General features: G+C 52.8%; 1 protein-coding gene across 2 annotated transcripts in view; it reads right to left on the minus strand.

The window, feature by feature from the left end:
* The window catches only part of CORO2B (coronin 2B), a 33,555-nt gene extending 13,731 nt beyond the window's left edge, over positions 1 to 19,824 (minus strand). The window contains exons 1-2 of one of the 2 annotated variants that reach the window (XM_074155407.1): positions 19,774 to 19,824; positions 10,390 to 10,590 (exon numbers count right to left, since the gene is read on the minus strand). In XM_074155407.1, coding sequence (XP_074011508.1) covers positions 10,390 to 10,590; positions 19,774 to 19,824 — 252 coding nt within the window. Of the gene's footprint in view, positions 1 to 10,389; positions 10,600 to 19,773 lie in introns of those variants that run through there. The other variant, XM_074155408.1, reaches the window with a different exon arrangement.
* Positions 19,825 to 20,607: the final 783 nt, after the last annotated feature.

Raw genomic sequence — 20,607 nt, forward strand, 5'->3', positions numbered from 1 at the left:
CTCCTGCCATCCACTAATGCATCTTCTTCCCAGCATTTACCTGGCAGCTTTGCCCCAGACAAGCAGCAGGGATCGATGTACACAACATTTCTGACATTATCGAGCAGCTGAAAGGGTGTTTTCCTGGTTAACGCCCCAGGCTTGGGGTTTATTAGTGCTATTATAAATCAGTTCAGGTTATTAAGGATAAAAACAAGCAAAGTGATTTTCTGACGGTTTTGCCAGGGTGACCGAAGGCTCCAGGGGCTCTGGATGGTGCTGTGGCTGGAGCGATGCTCCCCTGAATCCCCCCAGCTGTGCATCCCCCCACCTCCTGCCCCCCAAGATACTTTTCTTTGCCTTAGATTACATCAAGCACCACCACAAACACTGGAGCATCCCATAGGAAGGGCAATACATTAAGGTCAGCATCACCCACAGGTTTTAAATTTTCCTTTTCCTCCATGGCAGAGACAGCCCTTTGGGAAGTCCCCATCACACCAAACCTGACGGGTGGGGGGCAACAGCCCCCAGCATCTCAGGGATCCCCCTCACACAGAAAAAGATCTCCACGCTGGAAGCCAATGGTCCCCAGGAAAAGCGAAGCCCAAGGAGGAGCATCAAGTGACTGAGCACCGAGAGCCCTTCATTTAAATAAAAACTAAAGTCTTTCTGATGCAAAGCCTTGAAAACAGCATTGATCAAAAAGTTAGTTTTCCACTAAATTGGATTTTCCAAAGGGGTGGAGGGGAAGATTTAGGAAAAAGCTGCTTTTCACTAAAAACATCCTGAGCTGCCCATTGCCTGGGGAGACCCGCAGAGCCCCTGGGTCAGCTGCTGCCTTCACCCAAACCCCGCTGCAAAAATCATGCCGTGAAAAGTTATTAAGAAAAAAAAAAAAAAAAAAATCAGATTTTTCACATTCTTTAAGCTTTCTCACGGAAAACAAGTAATTCTTCCCTCCATTCCCAGGCGGGGAGAGCTCAGTCCTATGCCCCTGGAGAGAAGAGGAGGTGCTTTGGGTCTCATCCTGCACACCAGCATCACGCAGAGCACAGTGCGAGCTGCAGGGATGCAGCCCCCTGGGGACAAGCAGGCAAGATGTGGGAAGGAAAAAAGCCAAAAGGTAAGAGACAGAAGGTGGAGGGAACCTCCAGCAGCATCGGTGCTTCGTTAGCGCACGAGGCTCTGCCTCTCGGTACCACCCAGCGACCCTCCTGCGAGTTAATGGGATGCAAAGCACAGCTTTATGGGTTTTTATATTAAGTACGCCAGCAGCCACCGCTTACCCAAACAGCTCAGATTATCTAGCTTTCTCCCCGTTTTCATATTTGCATTAGACTGACATCATTAGCACACTCTCTAGAGTAGGAATTCACGCAGCAGCTGCTAAATTCCAGGCGGACAGACCTTTTAACAGCACAAGTTAATATGCAATCACTTTAATTTTGAGCAACCAGCCAAATGATTCCCTTTGTGAGGCAGATTTGATGGATTTTGTCAAAATTCATTAGGCTTTCAAAGAGGACAAAACCAGAGTTGGGTTACCAGGGGTAGCTTCTGCCCAAGATGTCGAGAGTTTTGATTAAAACCAGCTGAAGGCAGAGCTGCCACCCTGTCCATAGCAAGGGATGGCCCTTGCGCAAGAGCAGTGGCGGGTTGTGCCCATGCCCAGGGCACCCCAAAGAGGAGGAGGAGCCACAGAAGTGAAGTGAAAAGGAAAAAAACCAAAAATCACGTATTCGTGCCACAGCTTCCCAGTTAGTCATTCTTAGTGGGACCTCGCCGGCAGCCGTGCGTTAAGCCGCAGCGAATCCTAATCGCTGGATCCCTGACCCCCGGCGGGGGGAAGCTCGGTGACCCAGATACTGTCCCTTCAGCAGCTCCAACATCTTCCACAGCCTGGGCTGGGAAGAGCAAACCTTCCAGCAACTTCAGCCCCTCGCCTTCCAGCAACTTCAGCCCCTCCAAGCCCTCCCTTCGCAACGAGGAGCACTCGAAAAGGAGAAAGTTATTTGTATTACGGCTGGGGGAGAAAGGGAAAAAAGGATAATGGATTTTTTTTTTTTTTTTTTTTTAAGCTGGTTGAATTCAGTTGTTTTGCTGCTTGGTGACGGAGATGGAAGCTGTTCCCTGGGAATGGTGGCACCAGCAGTGAGGGCAGAGCCCAGGAGAGATGGATACATGGCCCCAGGAAGGGGAACACCATGCCTAAGAGAAAAGCCTCTGTGTTTTTAGAAGCATCACTTTTAAGCACTCTTAAGTCATCAAAGCGTCGCTGTGAGTGGTGCCAGGTCACAGCAATTTTGGTATGAGAGTCCATCTCAGTGAACCTCTTGGCCATCATCATCATCATCACCACCAGACTCAAGCCATGAGAAGCGTTATCACTTCAGACCCTTTAAGCAGCTCAAGCTTCAGGCTCACGAACAGCCAGACTCCACACTTGCTTTGTAACAAGCCAGCAGGAAGCTCCCTTAAATCATTTTAATACACATATTTCATACAATCTGCCTTTCACCAGCTTCCCTGGAAATATAAACCCAGAACATTTCCAAACCCTCATGTTTCCTACGAAGAGCCATGAGCGCGGTGAAAACCTTTATTCAACTCTCTCCCCAAACCAATCACACAGAGAAAACCTTACAGAGGCAACAGCAGCATCAATGCCGGCACCTCCAGCGCCTGTCCCTGGGTGAGAAACCTCCCCGAGGAAGGAGCGCCCACCTCCAGCCCCGGGGATCGGCCAGGCCACCCTTCCCCACCCAGCAGCTTCCCCCCAGATGCTCCCTCATCCCTCATTAGCTTTTAGAGGGGGATCAGGGAAGCGCCGCCTGAGCCATAGGGGATTTACAGGGTTTCCCAGGAAATCCTTGAGTACACACAAGTCTCCAGTGGCTGAGATTAAGAGTAAATACATTTACAGCCATCTTTTTAAAGAAGGTCTCTCCTCCTCAAGAACCAAAGAGGAGGAAATTACACAGATTTCCCTGTCCCCGGGGCAGATCCCCGGCTGATTTGGGTAGGAGGGAAGCTCGTGGCAGGTTAAGGGATGGTCATTAGCAACCAGGTCAAATGGAACCAGCACAAGCCAGAGAGAAAGGGGCCAAACCCTTGGCAGGGACCCAGAAAACCCATTGCCGGGACACGCTGCCGGCTGCGCATCTCCCCCCCCGCGGCAGCGGGGACCAGCCCTGGCTGAGAGCCCACGGGGAAGGGGGGGACAAAAGGTGGGCTCCAGGCACATCTGGGCATCACATCTGCAACGCGAGCAGCAGCACAAATAATTCCCCAAGGGAATTCCCACGTGCAGGTGGAAGGGATGCTGCTACCGGAGATGCTTCTCTCCCAACAACTGAATAAATATAAAAGACAGATGCCTCAAGCCTTTCTCCACCTTTTCTGCTCTCCCCAGCAGCATCCCTTCTGCCGGGACGCACATCCAGAGCCCCCGGCAGATGCAAACCACCAGATGGGGGGGATTAAACAGCCCCATTTTGGCCAGAGCCAGCCAAGGCCAAGGAGACTGGGCAACCACACGTGTTCCCAGCAGGATCATCCCCTGGGAGGGACGGGGCACAGAGCTGACCCGGCTGGAAGCTGGTCTGGGGATTCTCAGTAGTATAAATCCATGGGGAAAAAAAAATAATAATAAATGCAAAGAAATCCATGCAAACAACAGTATTGTTCATCGAAACATCAACTCCAGGCACTGGAAATGTCTGAACATCCTTCTGGGTCCTGCAGAGAGGAATCTGGTTGTTGTGAACAGGCTGCCAGGCTTCCTGACCGCTCTCGTGAATGAGAGCAGGGAGTAAAAAGCTAAGCCAAGAGCCAGCTTTCTAGTAAACAAATTATAAAAGCTCAGCTCATGTTCTGGCACCTTTGAGGGAAGAAGCTGTTGAGCCAGATGTGCATCTCCAGGAAAATAACACCACGAGCGAGAGCTGCTGCCCCTTTTCCCAGCCTGTAACACCTGGGAAATTCAGCCACGGCGGGGAGGGAGAGGGAGATGTGCTCAGTGCATCCTCCAGCACCTGCAAAACCAGCCTATGCATTATTTTTTTTTTTTTCTTTTTAAAAAGCGTGGAAATACACAGGGGATTTCTGCTGACCCCTACGGATTTTACTGCCCGTGCATCTCCCACCCCCAGGGGTGCTTTGGGATAAACAAACGGCTCCAGATCCACCAGGCTCCCTGCCATAAAAACACGGCATCAATTGGTCGATGACTTTGTTACACAACTAAACCGTAAAGCGGGAAAAGAAATCAGCATCGCTTAACGCCATTTTTCGCCAGGATGAAGGTTTAAATATCAGCCACCCCTTCTGTGTGGCTATAAATATTGTTAAAATTAAATATAAATACTGCTGTGGGCTGTAAGCATCCCATCTTCTGCCCAGGCAGACAGCACCCACCCCCCCCGACTCCCCCCGGGCTGCCTGCACTTGGGGTAACTCAGGGGAGCTTCTCGGGCCACCCTGGCCCCACAGAGCCCCAGAGCCCCCAAACCCACAAAGCGACACACACCAGCAGCTCTCGACAAACAACTTACACAGGTTAAAACCCCGAAGCTTTGGCTGCAGAGGTATTTATCCGCACCGTAAAAGCGGCAGCCAGGCTGAAGCTTGTTAATTAAAAAGACAAAAGCCCATGTAATGTCTCTGTTAAATTGGATTATGGAACACTGAAAATAAATCCATGTTTACCGGTAACAAAAAGCCACTTTTTCCCCAGCGAGGAGAGGGTTTCTCTCTGGTTTAGCCGGCAGAGGGGGCAGGCAGGGCTGGACTGCCATGGCCCAGGCACAGCCCAGCTCCCCCTTCCCCGGGCTCTGCTGCAAACGCAGAACCATTAAGGGGGGGGGCAAAAATTCAGATTTCCCCTCCCAAGCTCCCGTTGGCCCAAGGATCTGCGTTTTTCAAACCTCGTTTCCTCCTCTGACCCACCATCCGCTCGCAGACCAACATTAAAATTTTATGCTGACGCTTTTTGACTGATCCAGGTGCTCAAAACCAGCCAGATCCCAGGTCTGGGCTTCCCACAGCTGCTCTCCCGTTATCTCCTTGATAAATGCAGGGACATCAGATCGTGCTCCAGCATGGAACAGTAATGCTGAAGAGACAGCTTTTTTGTAAGCCTCAGGTCTTTGGTTTTGGTTTTTTGTGGTTTTCTTTTTTTCTGGCCAGCTCTAGGTTAAAGGAGATGTCTCCCGCAGACTAAAAGCACACAGAAAAATTCACAGAAAACCAAAAAAACCCATAGTACAAACCAAGGCAGTCCCCTGTGTCCTGAGTTTAAAGGTAGGAAAGCTCCAAGGACATGAGAACTGGTTCATAGCACAGAGAAATAGAGAAAATTCTGGGGTTTTTTTTCCGCCCAGCATTTTGAAACACAGCAGATCTAAGAAGCAAGTAAAGCAGCTGTGTGAAGAGCTTGCCCGTTCTCTGCCCAGCCTTGGCAAGTAGGTGTCCCCACAGAGTGGGGGGCACACACGGGGGTCCCTTAGGCGATGCCACAAGCCCACAGGCAGAGCAGATGCCACCAGGACCTGGAGCCAAGGCAAGCCATCCCAAAGCCAGGGCAAGCTGCCTGGAGCACACAGCCCACTCCTCCCGCTTGCCAGCTGCCACCCTGGCACACAGCTGGCAGGGAGGACACCCAGACAGGGGTGGGTTTTGCCCAGCTGCTATCCCTGTCCCTAACTCCCCAGGGCTGGAATAGAGGTTTGGGACCTTTGGGGAGGTTATCAATGGCTCCATCACCTCTACAGGCTGCCCTGGAGGTCTTGGACCTCCACAGGGATTAGCAATAGGTCTGTCACCTCCATGGGCTGCCCTGGAGATCTGGGACCTCCATGAGGACTAGCAATGGGTCTGTCATGGTCATCCATCACCCATAGTGGGGTGAGGGACCTGCCCCAAGCTCAGCCCCACACCTCAGGCAGCTCCAGCAGCTCAGACACAATCACCCACAGCCACAACAGGCAGCGCTGGCAGGAGCAACAACCTTGGCCTTCAGCTTCCAACATGTAAACAGAGACTCCCCCTTCCTGCTGGCTGCTTCCTTCAGGTGCCCAGGCAGATAACATTGTCTGCCTGGGGAAAACAAGCTATCTTCATCCCCCATGGAAACAAAAATCCCTCCTGTTGTGGTATGAGCAATTCCAACCCCCCCTCCTGCAAAAGCAGCCCTAAGGAGCCCCCACAGCATCCCATCACCACCCTAGCAAGCTGCAGTACAACCCATCCTCCCCCCAGCCCCGTTTATATGTCACCAACTAAACCAGGCACAGCTGAGATGGACCCACATAACGATGGGGCTTGTTTTCCCCCCCCCTGGCTCTTTTGGCCAGCCCAGGGCCAGCCCAAAGCACACGGGGCTCTCTGAGCTTCCCGGGGGCTGGTTGTTGTGTGGGGGTTGCAGCACAAACACACCAGTTTGGATGTTTTTTTGATTTAATAACTGCTTCCAAAACCATCCTGGGACTGGGGATGAGAGCAGCCCTCGAGCTTCAGGGCTACAAGTGTAATATCTTTTTTTTTAAAAAAAACATGTATTTTGTCCCTTTCCCTGAGCTCCCCACATGTTTGGGTAAGGCTAAAGCATTTGGGAGACTAAACACAGCCAAGCTGAAGGCAACAGTTTAGGGATGGGACCCCCCCTAGGAGGGGAGAGTGGGGACCTGGGGGTCGTGCGTGGATGGGAGAGCCATGGCTTCCCTTCCAGAGGAACAGAAATGCTTCATCGTTACAGATAAAAGCCTGGAAATGCCACAAAATGCCCCCCTGGAGCATTGGAAAGCCGAGAAGAGGTGAAGGCTCCTCCACGGGTGACTTTGTGCTGTGGAAGATGCTGATGGTGACACTGGAGTTCAGTGTTGGGGTTAAGGGACCTGCAGCCCTAGGGAATACGCTGCTGTTCGGGCTGTAAAATGTGAGATCTCAGCTTCTCCCAATTAAGCACATTATCCACTAAAAAAAAAAAAATGTAGTCACACCATTCCTGACGTTTCTGGGATTTTTGCACAGATTTTTTTTTTTTTTAAATGGAGCCCAAATCCAGCTTGTTCCAGGGCTCTGCCACCCTCACAGGAAAGAAGTCCCTCCTCATGTTGAGATGGGATTTCCCGTGTCCCAGTTTGTGCCCGTTGCCCCTTGTCCTGTCCCCGGGCACCACTGAGAAGAGCCTGACCCCATCCTCTTGCCCCCCGCCCTTTAGCTATTGCTCAGCATCCATGAGGTCCCCTCTCAGTCTGCTCTTCTCCAGCTGAACAGCCCCAGGTCCCTCAGCCCTTCCTCAGCAGAGAGATGCTCCAGTCCCTCATCACCTTCGTAGCCTCCGCTGCATCCTCTCCAGGCTCTGAAGCACAGAGAGATCCTTCTGTCACCGTGGTTTGGGGACCAAACCATCTTTCTCCAGTCCCAGACCCAGCACACAAGCTCTCCTTCGCCCACTCTCCAGGGATTTTCATGGCACAAAACCATTGCGGAGCTGGGGAGAAGCTGGCTCCCAGTGGCCGAGGCTCCCGAATTTGGGATCCTGCCCCAACTCTGCTGCAGCGTGGGGCGGGGGGGACAGGGCTCAGGGAGGACGGGGGGACAGCCGTGCTCCATCTTGCCATCCCCTCGATCGCTACGTAAAACTGTGAAGAACATATGGCCCGGCGTATGCAAATGCATTGTCACTCAAAGAATAAAGCAGAGGGGTTTCTGGTGAATGTTTCTGAGCAGAACAGAGGGCAGAGATGTAAAAAAAAAAAAGAAAAAAAAATTAAAAAAAAAAAAAATGGCAGCAAATCAAGTCCTGAGTAGATCTGCAGTATCTAGGTTACCTTAATTATGTTCAGCTAAATATGGATGCCAATTAATTAGAGGGCTGCTGATTTCCAAAGAAAATTAGTTTATTCTTAATGAGCTAATCAGTCCCTATTTGAAAAAAAAAAAAAAAATGAAATTATTAGATTGTACAAAGGGGCGTGCAGCCACTTGACACGGAGTGCCAGGGTCTGCTCCGGCTGGGATTTATTGGGTGCGATAGTGCCAGGATTTCCACACGGGGCTGACGATCCCTTCGGAACAGGTTGCAAACGGCATCGCGCTCCCTCTGCTCTTACCCCGCTGGGGCCGGGCAACCTTTGCCAGAAAAAAAAAAAAAAAAGGTGATTTGCTGGCGATACCAGTTATTAGCTCAGGATTTAGGACCAGGAGCTAGTGGTGTGTGGATGGGCATCCTCCTGGCTTGGGCTCAGTGGCCAGGGAAGGAGGCAGAGACAGAGGCTGGAGCCCTCCCTGTGCTCAGACAAAGCTCCTGGTTTTCCGAATATTAATAGGAGTCAAGCTGTGCACTGCAATTAAAACGCTGATTATAATTTCTTCCATCTGTAGCTGATTCTACTCCAGAAATTAAAGAGAAAGGCAGCCCCAGAGACAACCACCTTCTCCCCGTGCATGTCGTGTGTCCTCATACGTGGTGTGTCTTCAAGTGACATGGGGTCGGAAAATCCTTGAGGGGAGCAAGTGCAGCTCCTCCCACGTCAAAAATGCTTCCGAGAATGAGTGATTCAGAGCCCCGTGTCTCCTCCTGCAGCCCAAAAGCTGTGGCATGAGGGCCGGATGCCCAGGGATGGGATGTGGGTACCACGCACTGCTGGTCCACACACTGGAGCACCAGTAGGAGAGCATCAGTGCAACCGTGAGGGCAGGATGCCCAGGGATGGGATGTGGGTACTACACACTGCTGCTCCACACACTGGCAGTGTGTGGCCGGCAGTGCCCACCACCCAGGTTTTGGGACCAAAGCAAAGCAAAGGTAATATTTATTTCATGTTCAAGGTCGCTGCTGCCCGGCTTTTCCTCCCAGAGACACAGCTCTGCCTGGCACCGCGTTCTGCATGCCGAGCGCCGTCCCCTGGGGCAGCTCCTGAAGCATCAGCTGAATTTCTGGGAAGTTAAAATGGCAAGAGACGTGCGGATTTCATGGGGGCACTCGTGCAAAGAGCCAGGGAAGGTCTTAGCAAAAGCACAGCGTGGTGGGAAGAAGGGATGCCTGCTGCAAACAGGATGGACAGGGCACAGCACACGGCTCCCGGGCCCTGGCTGCTCGTAAGGGGCTACAGATTGGTGATGGAGGCTTAAAAATAAATCTTAAGCGAGGTGGCATCTGCTGGAAGGCACAAAGCAGAAGCCCCCGGGGTTCTGCAACAGGAAAACTGGGTGCACAGCCATGCCCAGGGTGTGAAATTTGAGGGCTGAGATTATACAGACTAGCTCAAATAAAGGGCAAGGATGGCTACCCGCTGGGCAGGACCAGGGGCTCCACGGGGACTCCCCAGCTTTCGGGGGGCTGTGTCGGTGAAATTCTGGGGTCACAAACCCCAGCAGCCTCTGCCATCTCGAAGGGGCAGGATGGAGACGTGCCCAGCGCCCGCCTGGCCAGCACGTGCTCACCGAGAGATGCCAAAAATGATGGAGCAAAAAGAAGCTTTTAACAAATGTCTCATTTTCTTCCTAAAGGAAAAAAATCCCACTTCCCTGAGGCAGCTGTAAATCCTCCCTTCCCCGCACGAGAAAACCCCACGGGAAGGAGAGCAGAGGCTTCCATGCATCCTGCTGCAGGAGGGGATTCCTGGGATCACAGAATTACAGAATCAAAGAATCTTCATGGTTGGAAGGGACCTTTGAGATCATCGAGTCCAACCATATACACACAGATACAAAAAAAACCCAACAATCTCAGGCACTAGAGCATGCCATGAAGTGCCACCTCTACACGTTTCTTAAATACCCCCAGGGATGGCGACTCCACCACCTCCCTGGGCAGGCTGTGCCAGTGCCTGACCACCCTCTCAGTAAAGTCATTCTTCCTAATATCTAATCTAAACCTCCCCTGCCCCAACTTCAGACCGTTTCCTCTGCTCCTGTCGTTATTCCCTTGGGAGAAGAGGCCAACACCCACCTCTCTACACCCTCCTTTCAGGGAGTTGTAGAGGGCAATGAGGTCTCCCCTCAGCCTCCTCTTCTCCAAACTAAACATGCCCAGTTCCCTCAGCCTCTCCTCGTGTGACTTGTTCTCCAGACCCCTCACCAGCTTGGTGGCTCTCCTCTGGACACGCTCCAGCAGCTCAATGTCCTTCCTGTAGTGAGGGGCCCAGAACTGAACACAGCCCTCGAGGTGAGGCCTCACCAGTGCCCGGTACAGAGGTCACCATCACTGCCCTGCTCCTGCTGGCCACGCTGTTCCTGACACAAGCCAGGATGCTGTTGGCTTTCTTGGCCACCTGGCCACACTGCTGGCTCGCGTTAAGCCGGCTGTGCACCAACACCCCCAATGGAGGGTCGCATCCACAGACCCGCACTCGGGGACCGGCTCCAGACGGGAGTCACCTCCGCCGTGGCCAAAGCTCCTACCTGCTCGAGGGGGATGACGAGGAAGGAGCCCCCGCCGGCGCTCTCCGTCACGATGGCGAGGAAGCGGGCGTTGACGGCACAGAAGTGGTTGTCGTGGACGTTCTTGGTGATGGGGATGCCATCGAAGCAGTGCTCCCGGCTGGCCGCCTTCCCGTAGACGTTCCGGAACTTGGAGCTGCGGTACTGCGGGCGCCATGACATCTGCCAGGCAAAGACACGGGGGCTTAGCCTTCCAAAAATACCCTCGCCACGGCCTGTTTCCCACTCCCTTCCCAGTTTCCAACCCGTGCCCGCAATAGGGATTCGGCCTGACGGGGCACAGCGGTAGCGGTGCAGCCCCGACCTGCAAATATATAACACCCTCCAAAAAAAAAAAAGAATATCAGACGTCTCCCCGGTGCAAGGTACGACTCACACAAGGCATTAAAAGGCTCTCGACTGTTGCAAAATTTAAGCCCATCTCCCGTGCCGCACGCACTGCTTTTATCTAGAGCGCACAGCGCTGCCACTTCACGTGCACATGACAAATGAATTAAGGCTTTTAATGCGATGGCTTGGAAACGGGTTGGTCCGGAGCGCATGAAAGCATGCACCGGGGCAGAATAAGAGCACTGAGACAGGGAGCGAGCGTCGGGGAGCGTGTTCAGCCGGCTCGGCTTATTTGGCATGGATTTCCCCCCGTGGTGGGTAACGGGCAGCATCGCGGAGGCACTTGCTTCAGGCCGGCGAGATGCTCCCAGGGGTCCCACCAGCTGATGCCGGCAGAACAGGGATCCCAAGGATCCACCGGCTCATCCCGCTTCCCCACGGCAAGTCCAAGCGCCGCGGCCGCACGCAGAGCAATGAGCGCCCTTTTGCTCATCATCACTATTTTGCTTTTTCTTTGGGCTCGATGATCTCGAAGGTCCCTTCCAACCATGAAGATTCTATGTCTATTCTATTTTAAAAGAAAAAAAAAAAAAAAGACTGCTTTTTTTTTTTCATTTCAGTCTTCTTTCAAACAACCCTTATGGTAGCACAAGTGTTCATGATAAAAATCTATAAAGATTTAAGGCACTTTGAGTGTGCAGAAGAGCATAAGCGTTTAAGCCGCCTTAGAGCAACTTAAGTACTCGGCTCTATCCAAACAGGGGGTAATTGCACGCCTGAGGACTCGTAGCCACTCACGTTTTCGTAGCCAGCATCTATTGACAAGAGCCTGTAAGTGTGTACTTAGACGCTGGGTCATCTGCTGAGAGCATCTCTGCAGCGCGGGGGGAACACCAGAGAAACGCTCCGGCGGCTGCTCTGATCCTAAATAACTGGGATTGAGCCCCTGCTTCGCCCCACACTCAGCGCCGCGGGCACACGGTTGGGAGCAGCACCTCCTGAATTTGAGAGGAGGAACTTCAGGCTTTGAGACTGGAACTTCAGCTTTAAGGCTGGAAACAGGAGCGTTTCCATCTCTAACTCTTAGGAGCAAGCCCAAGGGTGGGATTAACTCCTGGCTCCGGGGCAAAAGGCAGCGAGGAGCAGCCGAGGGTGACAGCCTGGACTGTGCATGATGCCAAGGGACACGTCGCCGTGACCTCGTGCGAGCAGAGCCCCGCTGTGACGATATTCCTCGCCCTGCCTGCTGGAAACCTTCAGGAGGATCCCCCTGCGCTGCCTTGACCCCGTATCCCACCCCAAATCCCAGCTCTATTTTCCATCCCACCAGCAGCACATACTGGGAGCATCCTTCCGAGGACGCACGGCAGCACCGGGGCTGCACCCCCAGGCTGCAAGGGAAAAGGACACAGATCCTTGAGGATTTAACCCAAAAATGAGAGCAGAGAGACTTTTTTTGGCTGGAGAGGTTTCTGCTCTGAAAAAAAATGCAGACTCGCGTCCAGCAAGGCGCTGTGAATCTTTGCCAAACCTACCCAAGCGGTCAGGGACAGGCAGGGCAAGGAAAAACACCCCCGCCGCAGCCTGAGGAGTGGCTTTCAAGAGCTTCACTAAGCCTTACATTTTCCTTTGTCTGAACAGATGAGTTTTCATATTGAAATTATTTTTTTTATAACATTAAAAGAAGCACAAAAATGCATTTCGATATTTTTTTAAGCTCTCGATTTGCTCCATGATCCTGGGACTTCGACTTTGCTCTCTTCCCTGCTGTCAGTGCCCCTCTGCTCTGGACCGAGTGCATAAAAAAGCCCCAAATTCTACCAAAAAGGGCCGTTTGCTGAATTCTTCTCCCACTAACCTTTTCAGATGCCTTGTAGCGTATCCCCACGCAGGAGAAAACCCCCTGCGGAAACCCCTCCTGCCGTGCAGGGGTAGCAGAGAAGGGGCTCCCGATATTTTCTGCATCCAGAAATTCAACTTGACCAGTTGCTGCCAAATGAAGCGCCAGCACAGACGAGCTCAAATCACCCTGGAGATGTGTTTTTACCCTTAACGTGGGTCCTCATGCTCCCTACCCACCACGGTCCCCAGCCATGAGGGTGATGCTGCTTCCAAGGACCTCAGCACTTTTGCATCTCTTCTTTTTTCCTCAGCCCTCCCTGGTTTATTCTTTCACCAAAAACCGGGCAAGTCTCCATGCCGGGAGGAAGCAATAAGCTTAAGTGGTCTGTTTTGCTGGAGAAATCCAGAGTTTCTTTCTTTTAACCTGGGTCAGTATTTCCTGTAAGCAGCGTCACATCGCCCCGGGGATGCAGACAGCCCGGAAACGCCGGCAAAATCCCTGGCAAGGGGCTTGGGGCTGCCCAGAGCTGACATTGTGTGGCAGGAGGCTCCCAGATGTGTCCTTTCCTGCATTTTTCTGGTTCTGTCAGCCGGTGGAGGCTTTCCCGTGCCAAAAATAGCTCCCGTGCCGCATGGGAGAGCTGGGGGCCTGGGGATGCTCACGGGGGTCCCAGCCCTGCCAGCTGCGGGGAGCATCAGCCTTCGGATGGAGAGGGTTCTGCGGAGCGGGGAAAAGCAGCTGATGGGACACTTGTGCACCAACGCTGATCCTGGTTTGAAAAATAAGAAGTTCAGCATCCTTTGCCCCTTCGCCTGGCTCTGAACCCGGCGCCTCCTGCCAGTTTTTTGTCCCATCACTGGAGCTCAAGAGGCGGGCGGGCAGGCAAAGCCCACTTTCCAAGCATCATCTTCACGTCTGGTCCTTCGGCAGATGGCTTTGGCAGAGGCCGTGCTCTCTGGCTGGAAAGCATCCCAGGGAGAGCGGTGTCTCGCTCTGCTGCGCTGTTTCCACCTCCGGGTTTGGCACGTGGAGGTGCTGCCAGCTCCGGCGGGATCTGCCCATCCACGCTTTACCCAAACCCCTTTCCCCGTGGAGCCCACTGGGCTGCAGGAGGCACCACCCACAGATAAAACCCTAGAAATATTTTCTGGCCAAGAAAACATCACTGGGTTCCCACTGCATTATCCCATTGGGGTGGGTTTTGTGACCGATGTTTCACTTCTGGATTCATGAAAACTTGGAGTTTCCAGGCAGATGCCAGCTTTGTTTTTCCATTTAATTTTACTATTTACTCCTCCATTTATTTTTCCCTACTACACATAAACCTTCTCTTTTGAAGCTAGTGTCATCTCACGGGGCTTCCAAGCATCCAGGGGATGGAGGAAGGAGCAGGAGCCCTTTGGTTTCTGCTGGCAGCCCATGGTGGCCACAGCACTGAGCCCGTGGCAGTGCCACCGGGGACACGACAGCTCCAATTTGGAAAGATTTCCCGGCACCCAGCTGCTCCCGAAGGATGCGGAGAAGAGCACAAACCCACTCACAAGGCCACCAAGGGATCATAAGGATGCCAAGAAGAAGAAAGCCAATGAAAAACCAAGGTGCAAAGGGTGATGCACAGCCTTTACGCTGCAAACACGGCTGCCGACGGGCTGCACGCGGGAAGTCTTCCCAGCAAAACACACGGCTTCACAAGAAACACCCCTTTATGGTGGAAAACTGTTGAAAACAAGTCAAAATTTCTAGCCAGGAGGATGAAAATCTCTTATCCCGCAGCCTCCGCCATCCAGAGTAGAGGGATAGTTTCAAATGGGAAATAGTTTTCTTATTTACGTATTTCTTTCCCCCCCACCCCCAGCGCGCTGCTTTGCAGACTCCTCTGCTCCCCGGGCTTTCCGGGCTCGGAGGGGCCAAGCTGGAGCTCGGCGCTGGACAAACATCCTATTTCCTGGCTGAAGGCTTTTGAAGACGAGGAGGGGATGGAGAGGAAGGGGGGGACGCGGGGATGCTGCGGACACCGGCGGGACGCGGCTCCCTCCGGCACCGAGGATTTTGCAGGTGACGGGGACGTTTCCCAGCCGGGAAGGGAAAAGGCCCCTTCCCCAAAGGAGCTCGACTCGGGCGAGACAAAGCGGGAGAGGAAAAGCTGGAAAAAGCGACCCAGCCGCGGTCCCACGCTGCTCCCTCTGCCCTTCGCTTCCTCCCGGGGGGGCAGCAACGGCGGCGGGGGGCGTTGCAGGGGGGGGTTTGCTCGCAGAGACCGACGTGCCCCATGTCCCACAGGGTGTGGGGAGAGGTGGCCGTGACCTGGCCGTGGTGGCATCATTGTGGCAAGCCCACCATGCACCAGGGGACAGTTTTCTCCCCCAAAACTTAAAGAGACATGTTGCATTTGCTGTCTTCCCCTTGAATTTGAACCCTTGCTCCATCTGCATTTCACCAGCTGCGGAAATAACCAGCATTTCAAACTCTTGGAGGTTTTGTTCCAAATTTCTTTTCCTTCCTCTCCTCACTTACACGCTATTTGCGGGGTGTTGACTTAAATTTTGCAAAATTCTCTCCGTTCAGAACCCATCGTTCTCATTTGCAAATTATTTTCCCCCTATGAATACCCTTCTCTCTGCTCTAGAACAGAAAAATGAAAAAAAAAAAAAAAAGAAACTCGGGGTGAATTCAGGGACGGTTGTGACCCCCCAGCCATCACCCCGCTGCTCTCCGGGAAGACAGAGGACGGAAGACAAAAAAAAAGTCTTGCTAATTTTAGTCCCCGCTTGCCCTGGGCACCCGCATGAAGCCGCAGGCATCTCCGGAGCCCCCAGTTGGCCCCGGCTCGGGTCGAACTCCCGGCAGGAAGAGACCAGCTCCTGTCACCCTACGATGGGCCACATCCAGCAATTCCGGAAGGTATTATCCTGAACATATGCAATGCTACAATATATAATTTTTTTACGAAACTTACTTCTTTGAGTAATTCTCTACATTCTGCTGACACTAATGGGCATTTATATTTTTCCATCACCTCACTCTCGATGGCTTAGAGGCATTAAAAAAATATTATTGATTAATGGGAGTCATTTCCATCCATCTCCAGAATTGCACTAATGTGCCACCATTTCCAAAGTTCATTCTATTTCTGTCTTATTCTTGGACTCTGGTTTTAACTTTCATTACAAAACTCCTCCCTTGTTTTAAGTGCAGAGCATCTCTGTCCCCTCGCTCCCCCCCCAGCAGCCCCGGGGAGGGGAGGGCAGCTCTGCCATCCCGCTCCTCCTCTCCAAACAAAAGAACAAAGCAGCTCATTGAGGTTTCATAATCGGAGCCACGATATCTGCCACCGCCGGGCGTCTGCGCCGAGCTGGGCACCCCGTCTCGGGGGGGGGGGGGGGGGGGAATATCCCTCATTTAGCAAAAATATTTAATTGAAGAAGAAATGCAGAGGGGCGCCGGGTTGTTTCTGTGGGTCATCGCACCGGTTTTGGTGCCGTTCCTCAAAACCAGAGGAAAACACACAGACCTGGAGGTGGGGAAAGACCCCAGGGGACAATATTATAGGCAAGGAGCCCGGTATTTGCAGCTCTGGGTGCAGCCTGCCGCGCTGCCTGGCACCTCTGCGGAGTTGCATTAATATCTTACCCTGACCCGGCTCCCCTGCAAAAGCAGATATGGGGAGAAGATGGACGGGAGCAGGCAGTGTAGGCTGGTTAACACAAGATTTCCACCTACAATAGGGCTGGGTGCAGATGATGATGCTGAGGAGCTGCAGCCCCGTACCAGGGAAGGGATGGGCAAATCTTCTTCTCTGAGAGGATGGGCTGGACCATGCGTGGAGGCTGCAGAGAGTTGACTTCCCTCTTTATCCCCATCTATCCCAGGAGCTACAATATTATTTTTTTTTTTCCTATTAAAGGGCAACAAGCTTCCCCTCACTTTGGATTGTGGGATTTATTAGGGTTATTAGGGTTTCATACTTTCCCGTCCATAAACACATCAATGACAGGTTCAGCAGGGTAAGTTTTGGTAGCCATGATCTTTATCTCCGAATTCTGTTTCTGGCATAAGTGGATGGACCACAGAAGGATAAGAAATAGAGACCATATAGACGGCAATATCTTTGGTGAAGAGTGACTGGTAAAGTGGTCGGTGAAAAATAGGGAAAGGATGCCTGGGTTTTGTTCAGCCCTTACGCTGTTACAGCCTAACGCATTTGGTTGGAGGAAAAGATGCTGCAGCCTCTCCAAGGCTGCATCATGTACCACAGGGCTGACACATAGAACCATAGAATGGTTTGAGTTGGAAGGGACCTTAAAGACCACCCAGTGCCACCCCCTGCCCTGAGCAGGGACACCTCCCACCAGACCAGGTTGCTCCAAGCCCCCTCCAACCTGGCCTTGAACCCCTCCAGGGATGGGGCATCCCACCCGAGCGGGGCCGGGAGCTCCCCGGGGACGAGGAACAAAGCAACCCTGTGGCTGCGGAGGGGACAGAGCTGTCGCGTTCTGGGCACCCTGCAAGCTCCTGCTTCTTGCAGCGTGGGGAAATAAGCTTTTAAGTGACTTTCTCCAGCTGCTCTTCAGTTTTACAGCAGAGAGCAGCTTCAGCTTTTCATTAAAAAAATACCCCAACCCCCAATTTTTTATTTTGCAGGTTTTTCTCTAGGATGGTGGACTGGTACCCACCCTGCAGCCCCGCCATCAGCCAGGCAGAGAGGATGCTGTGGGGCGGGGGGGGATCTGACCCGCGTGTCCCAGCAGCACGCACAAAACCCCCACGGGGACCAGCTCTGCCCGCGTCCCCCAGGGAACATCACTGCCCTTTGCCTGGGAAAAAGAAAAGGAACCAAGAAGAAAAAAACCAGCTCCTCTTTGGAGGCTTTTCTGATCCGCTGGCAGCTCCAGCCTTTGCCTACCAGCAGCAGCAGGCCACAGCTCTTGTCTCAATGTGTTTATTTTTAAATGCATCTTTTCAAGCATCGGGAGTCTTGGCAACAGCAGCCAGGAGGGAGAGCTTGCGCAAAGAGCCCCTGACGCTGCAATAGGCAGTTACACAGCACAGTGGACTGTAATCCCTAAAAAAAAAAAAAAAATCTCTATATCCTATATATAGCGCCATTTAATCTGCCTCAGTCATGAAAGCTTTCAGAGAAATGAATTTCTGCCTTCACCTGTACGAAGCTGAAGGGGTTGACGAGGGGGCTGGGGCAGCTCCAGCAGCTCTTTGGGGTACGGCGATGGCAGTAGCATCCCCCACGGCCTTAGAGAGGTTTTTAATAGGAAACCGGTGCCCTTTCATCGTGACTGTCTGACTTATTGCTCTGCCCATGGTTAAGTACCAGGGTTATGGCTGACTAGCAAGAAAAAAATATTTGCATGAACGAGTGTGTTGAGAAAAGGAAATCCGAGACTCATTTTTCTTGCCTAGAAAAAATGGGGCTTTCAGGAGGAGTTTTGTGGCAGTCCAGGAGACAGTGCCTTCCCAAAAATACATTATTCCCTTTTTTCTCACCTCCTCCTAGCTCAGGAAGCAGTTCTGGAGAGCTTTCCCCATCTGGGGCTTTCCAGTTAAAGTCAAGGCAGAGTTTTGCACGAAGAAAACCAAAGACAACTGAAACCCACCCCCGCATTGCCCCCGTGCCCCCCCTTTGCATGGGGTGATTTTCCCTCTCTCCTCTCCGGAGCCAACACGTCGCCCGCGCATCCCTGGGAGCCGCTGGGCAGAAGTGATTTTCCATCAGAAAGGTCAGCGGTGCTCGAGTTTGACATTTCGAGTATTGATCAGCCGCTAAGGCAATGAAGTGGGCAAAACGGGCAAAAAACAAGAGCTGCTTCTCGGTAGGTCTTACCCAAGGAGATGGCTTCATTTGTAGGGAGCACAGGGCTGCCCAGCACCACCCCTGCCCTTGCTCAGGGATGCTCTTCACAGCTCCCATGTGCAAAGCAGGGAAGAAAGCAACAAAATAGCTCAACAGGGCTTATTTTAGAGGAAAAAGCCACCACTAAACTCGCTGCCACGCCACACTCCTGATTACATCATCTTCCAGGACAGAGTCATTGTCCCCAAAGTCCCAGCAAGGTGGGCACGACCCTGCTCTGGTCCTGATGCTCTGTCTCCAATTCTCCTCCACAACTGGTGAGCATCAGCACTGGGGGATTTAGGAGCCTCGTGGCCAAGGGGGGATTAAACCTCTTCTCAAAGGGGACTTTTTGGCCGTGGGCTTGAGGGGGAGCCCAGGACCCGCAGTGGCCAGAGGCAGGGGACCTGTGGAGCACTGGGATGAGCAGGACTGTGCTCATGCCCTAAACCAACACTGGAAAATGGCAAAACACTGTCCCTGCAACCACTGCAAAGCCATTTCCCCACCCCAACCCTGTCCCCGCTAGCTTTGCTTGAGCAAAGCCACTATTTCTTTCCCTTGGAGGGGAAAAAGCACCAGCAGGAGCCGTGGGCTGCATCAGGACAGTGTCACCCCGAGATGTGTCCTGCCCAGGCTCCTCCAGCCACGGAGGACAGGATCTGCTCAGTGCGTGCCCGGTGCGTTAAGCAAAGCATTTATGTAGGATTTATGCCCCTGGAATCCACTCCCTAAAGAAAAGCTTGAAATTAAACAGCTATATTTTGATAAGATACCCAGCATTGCCAAAATTAGTCATCAAATGCTTATTGTTCCATGCACATTAGATTAGAGCTAAACAAATGCCGATTTTAATCTCTCCAGTCCTCTAATGCTCTGATGCTTCTCAATTCAACCTTGAAAACGGCTTTTGTTCTACGTTAATGGCTTTCATGCTAACGAGGCTCGGTAAGATTTAACATTTAGGCACATCCCGTTCTTCATTTCAATAACAATTCCGCCCCGGAGAGCAACACATGTTCGGGGTGTGCAGGCGTTAATTCAGCCACCAAATCCTGCCTGCAAGCCCGGCTCCAGCATCGCCGCAGGACGGATGCTCTGCGGCCCAAAAGTTTGGGGGTTCGCACCCCGAACTTGACTTAAAAAAAGCAGCCAGGGCTAAGAACGGCCAGGTCTCCGGTGTAAATGAAGTGGTTTTCTCTTTTGTGCCAAGGGACCTTCCGAGCAGGGCCAGCCGGTCGGGCTCTTGGCTTGCTTGGGCTCAGCTGCTGTTTCTATGCATTTCTCTGTCCCAGCCTTATTAAAATGCCCAGCGCGGGACACTCACCAGGCTGCCGTGCTTGCTTCCCAGCACGCTAGACTTGTGGAGGTCTCTCATTGACTCGACAAGAGCTCTGTGCAGAGAGGGAAAGCAAAAACATTCAATTCACCATTCCCGGGAGGCCGAGATCAAACACACAAACCCTTCTCCCGGCTTCTCCCCGTCGCAGGGTAGGGTCCGACCCCCACGGGGCTGCCCCCCCGGGGAAGTTTGGCACCAGCTGGAGCATCGCTAGTGATGGGACACGAGGATGAGCCCCGCCAGCCACCAGCCATCACGCCAACCCCTGCGTCCTCCTCCCCGGTGACTGCCAGCCCCGTTCAGGATAATTACGCACTGCCGCCTACTTTCTTCTAGAGAACAAAGTCATTCCAGCACAAATAGTGTTTGTTCCCGAGACCGTCACCAAACGGAGGCATTTATATACCCGGCACATTCCCTGACTCATGCACAGCCCGGCAACGTGCTCGTTAACCTGTCCAGAAACCCCGGGATCAGCAGCGGGATGTAAAGCAACACCTATTCGTTCGCCCAGGTAAAGTTTGCCGGCGAGTCAGCAGCTTGCTCAGAGCCCCCAGAGCACACCCCCCACCCCCTGCAAAGCACCCCCCCACATTTAGGGCAGGATCCAGCCCCAAACCCCGTGTGGGGACAATGTGACAGGGCAACGGGGCCACAGCGGCTGGTCCATGAAGCCACCAGGGCCACCAGCGGCTGGTGACAGGCGAGGGGCTGGTCCCCGCAGCCTCCCCAGGGCAGCCCCTTCCTTGGGGAAACATAGAAGGGGGGGACGCTTTTTTTCGCTGGATATTTTTAGGGCTTTTGCAAGCATCAGAAATG

The sequence above is a fragment of the Numenius arquata genome, chromosome 11 (genome assembly GCF_964106895.1).
Source record: "Numenius arquata chromosome 11, bNumArq3.hap1.1, whole genome shotgun sequence".
NCBI classification, from domain to species: Eukaryota; Metazoa; Chordata; class Aves; order Charadriiformes; family Scolopacidae; genus Numenius; species Numenius arquata.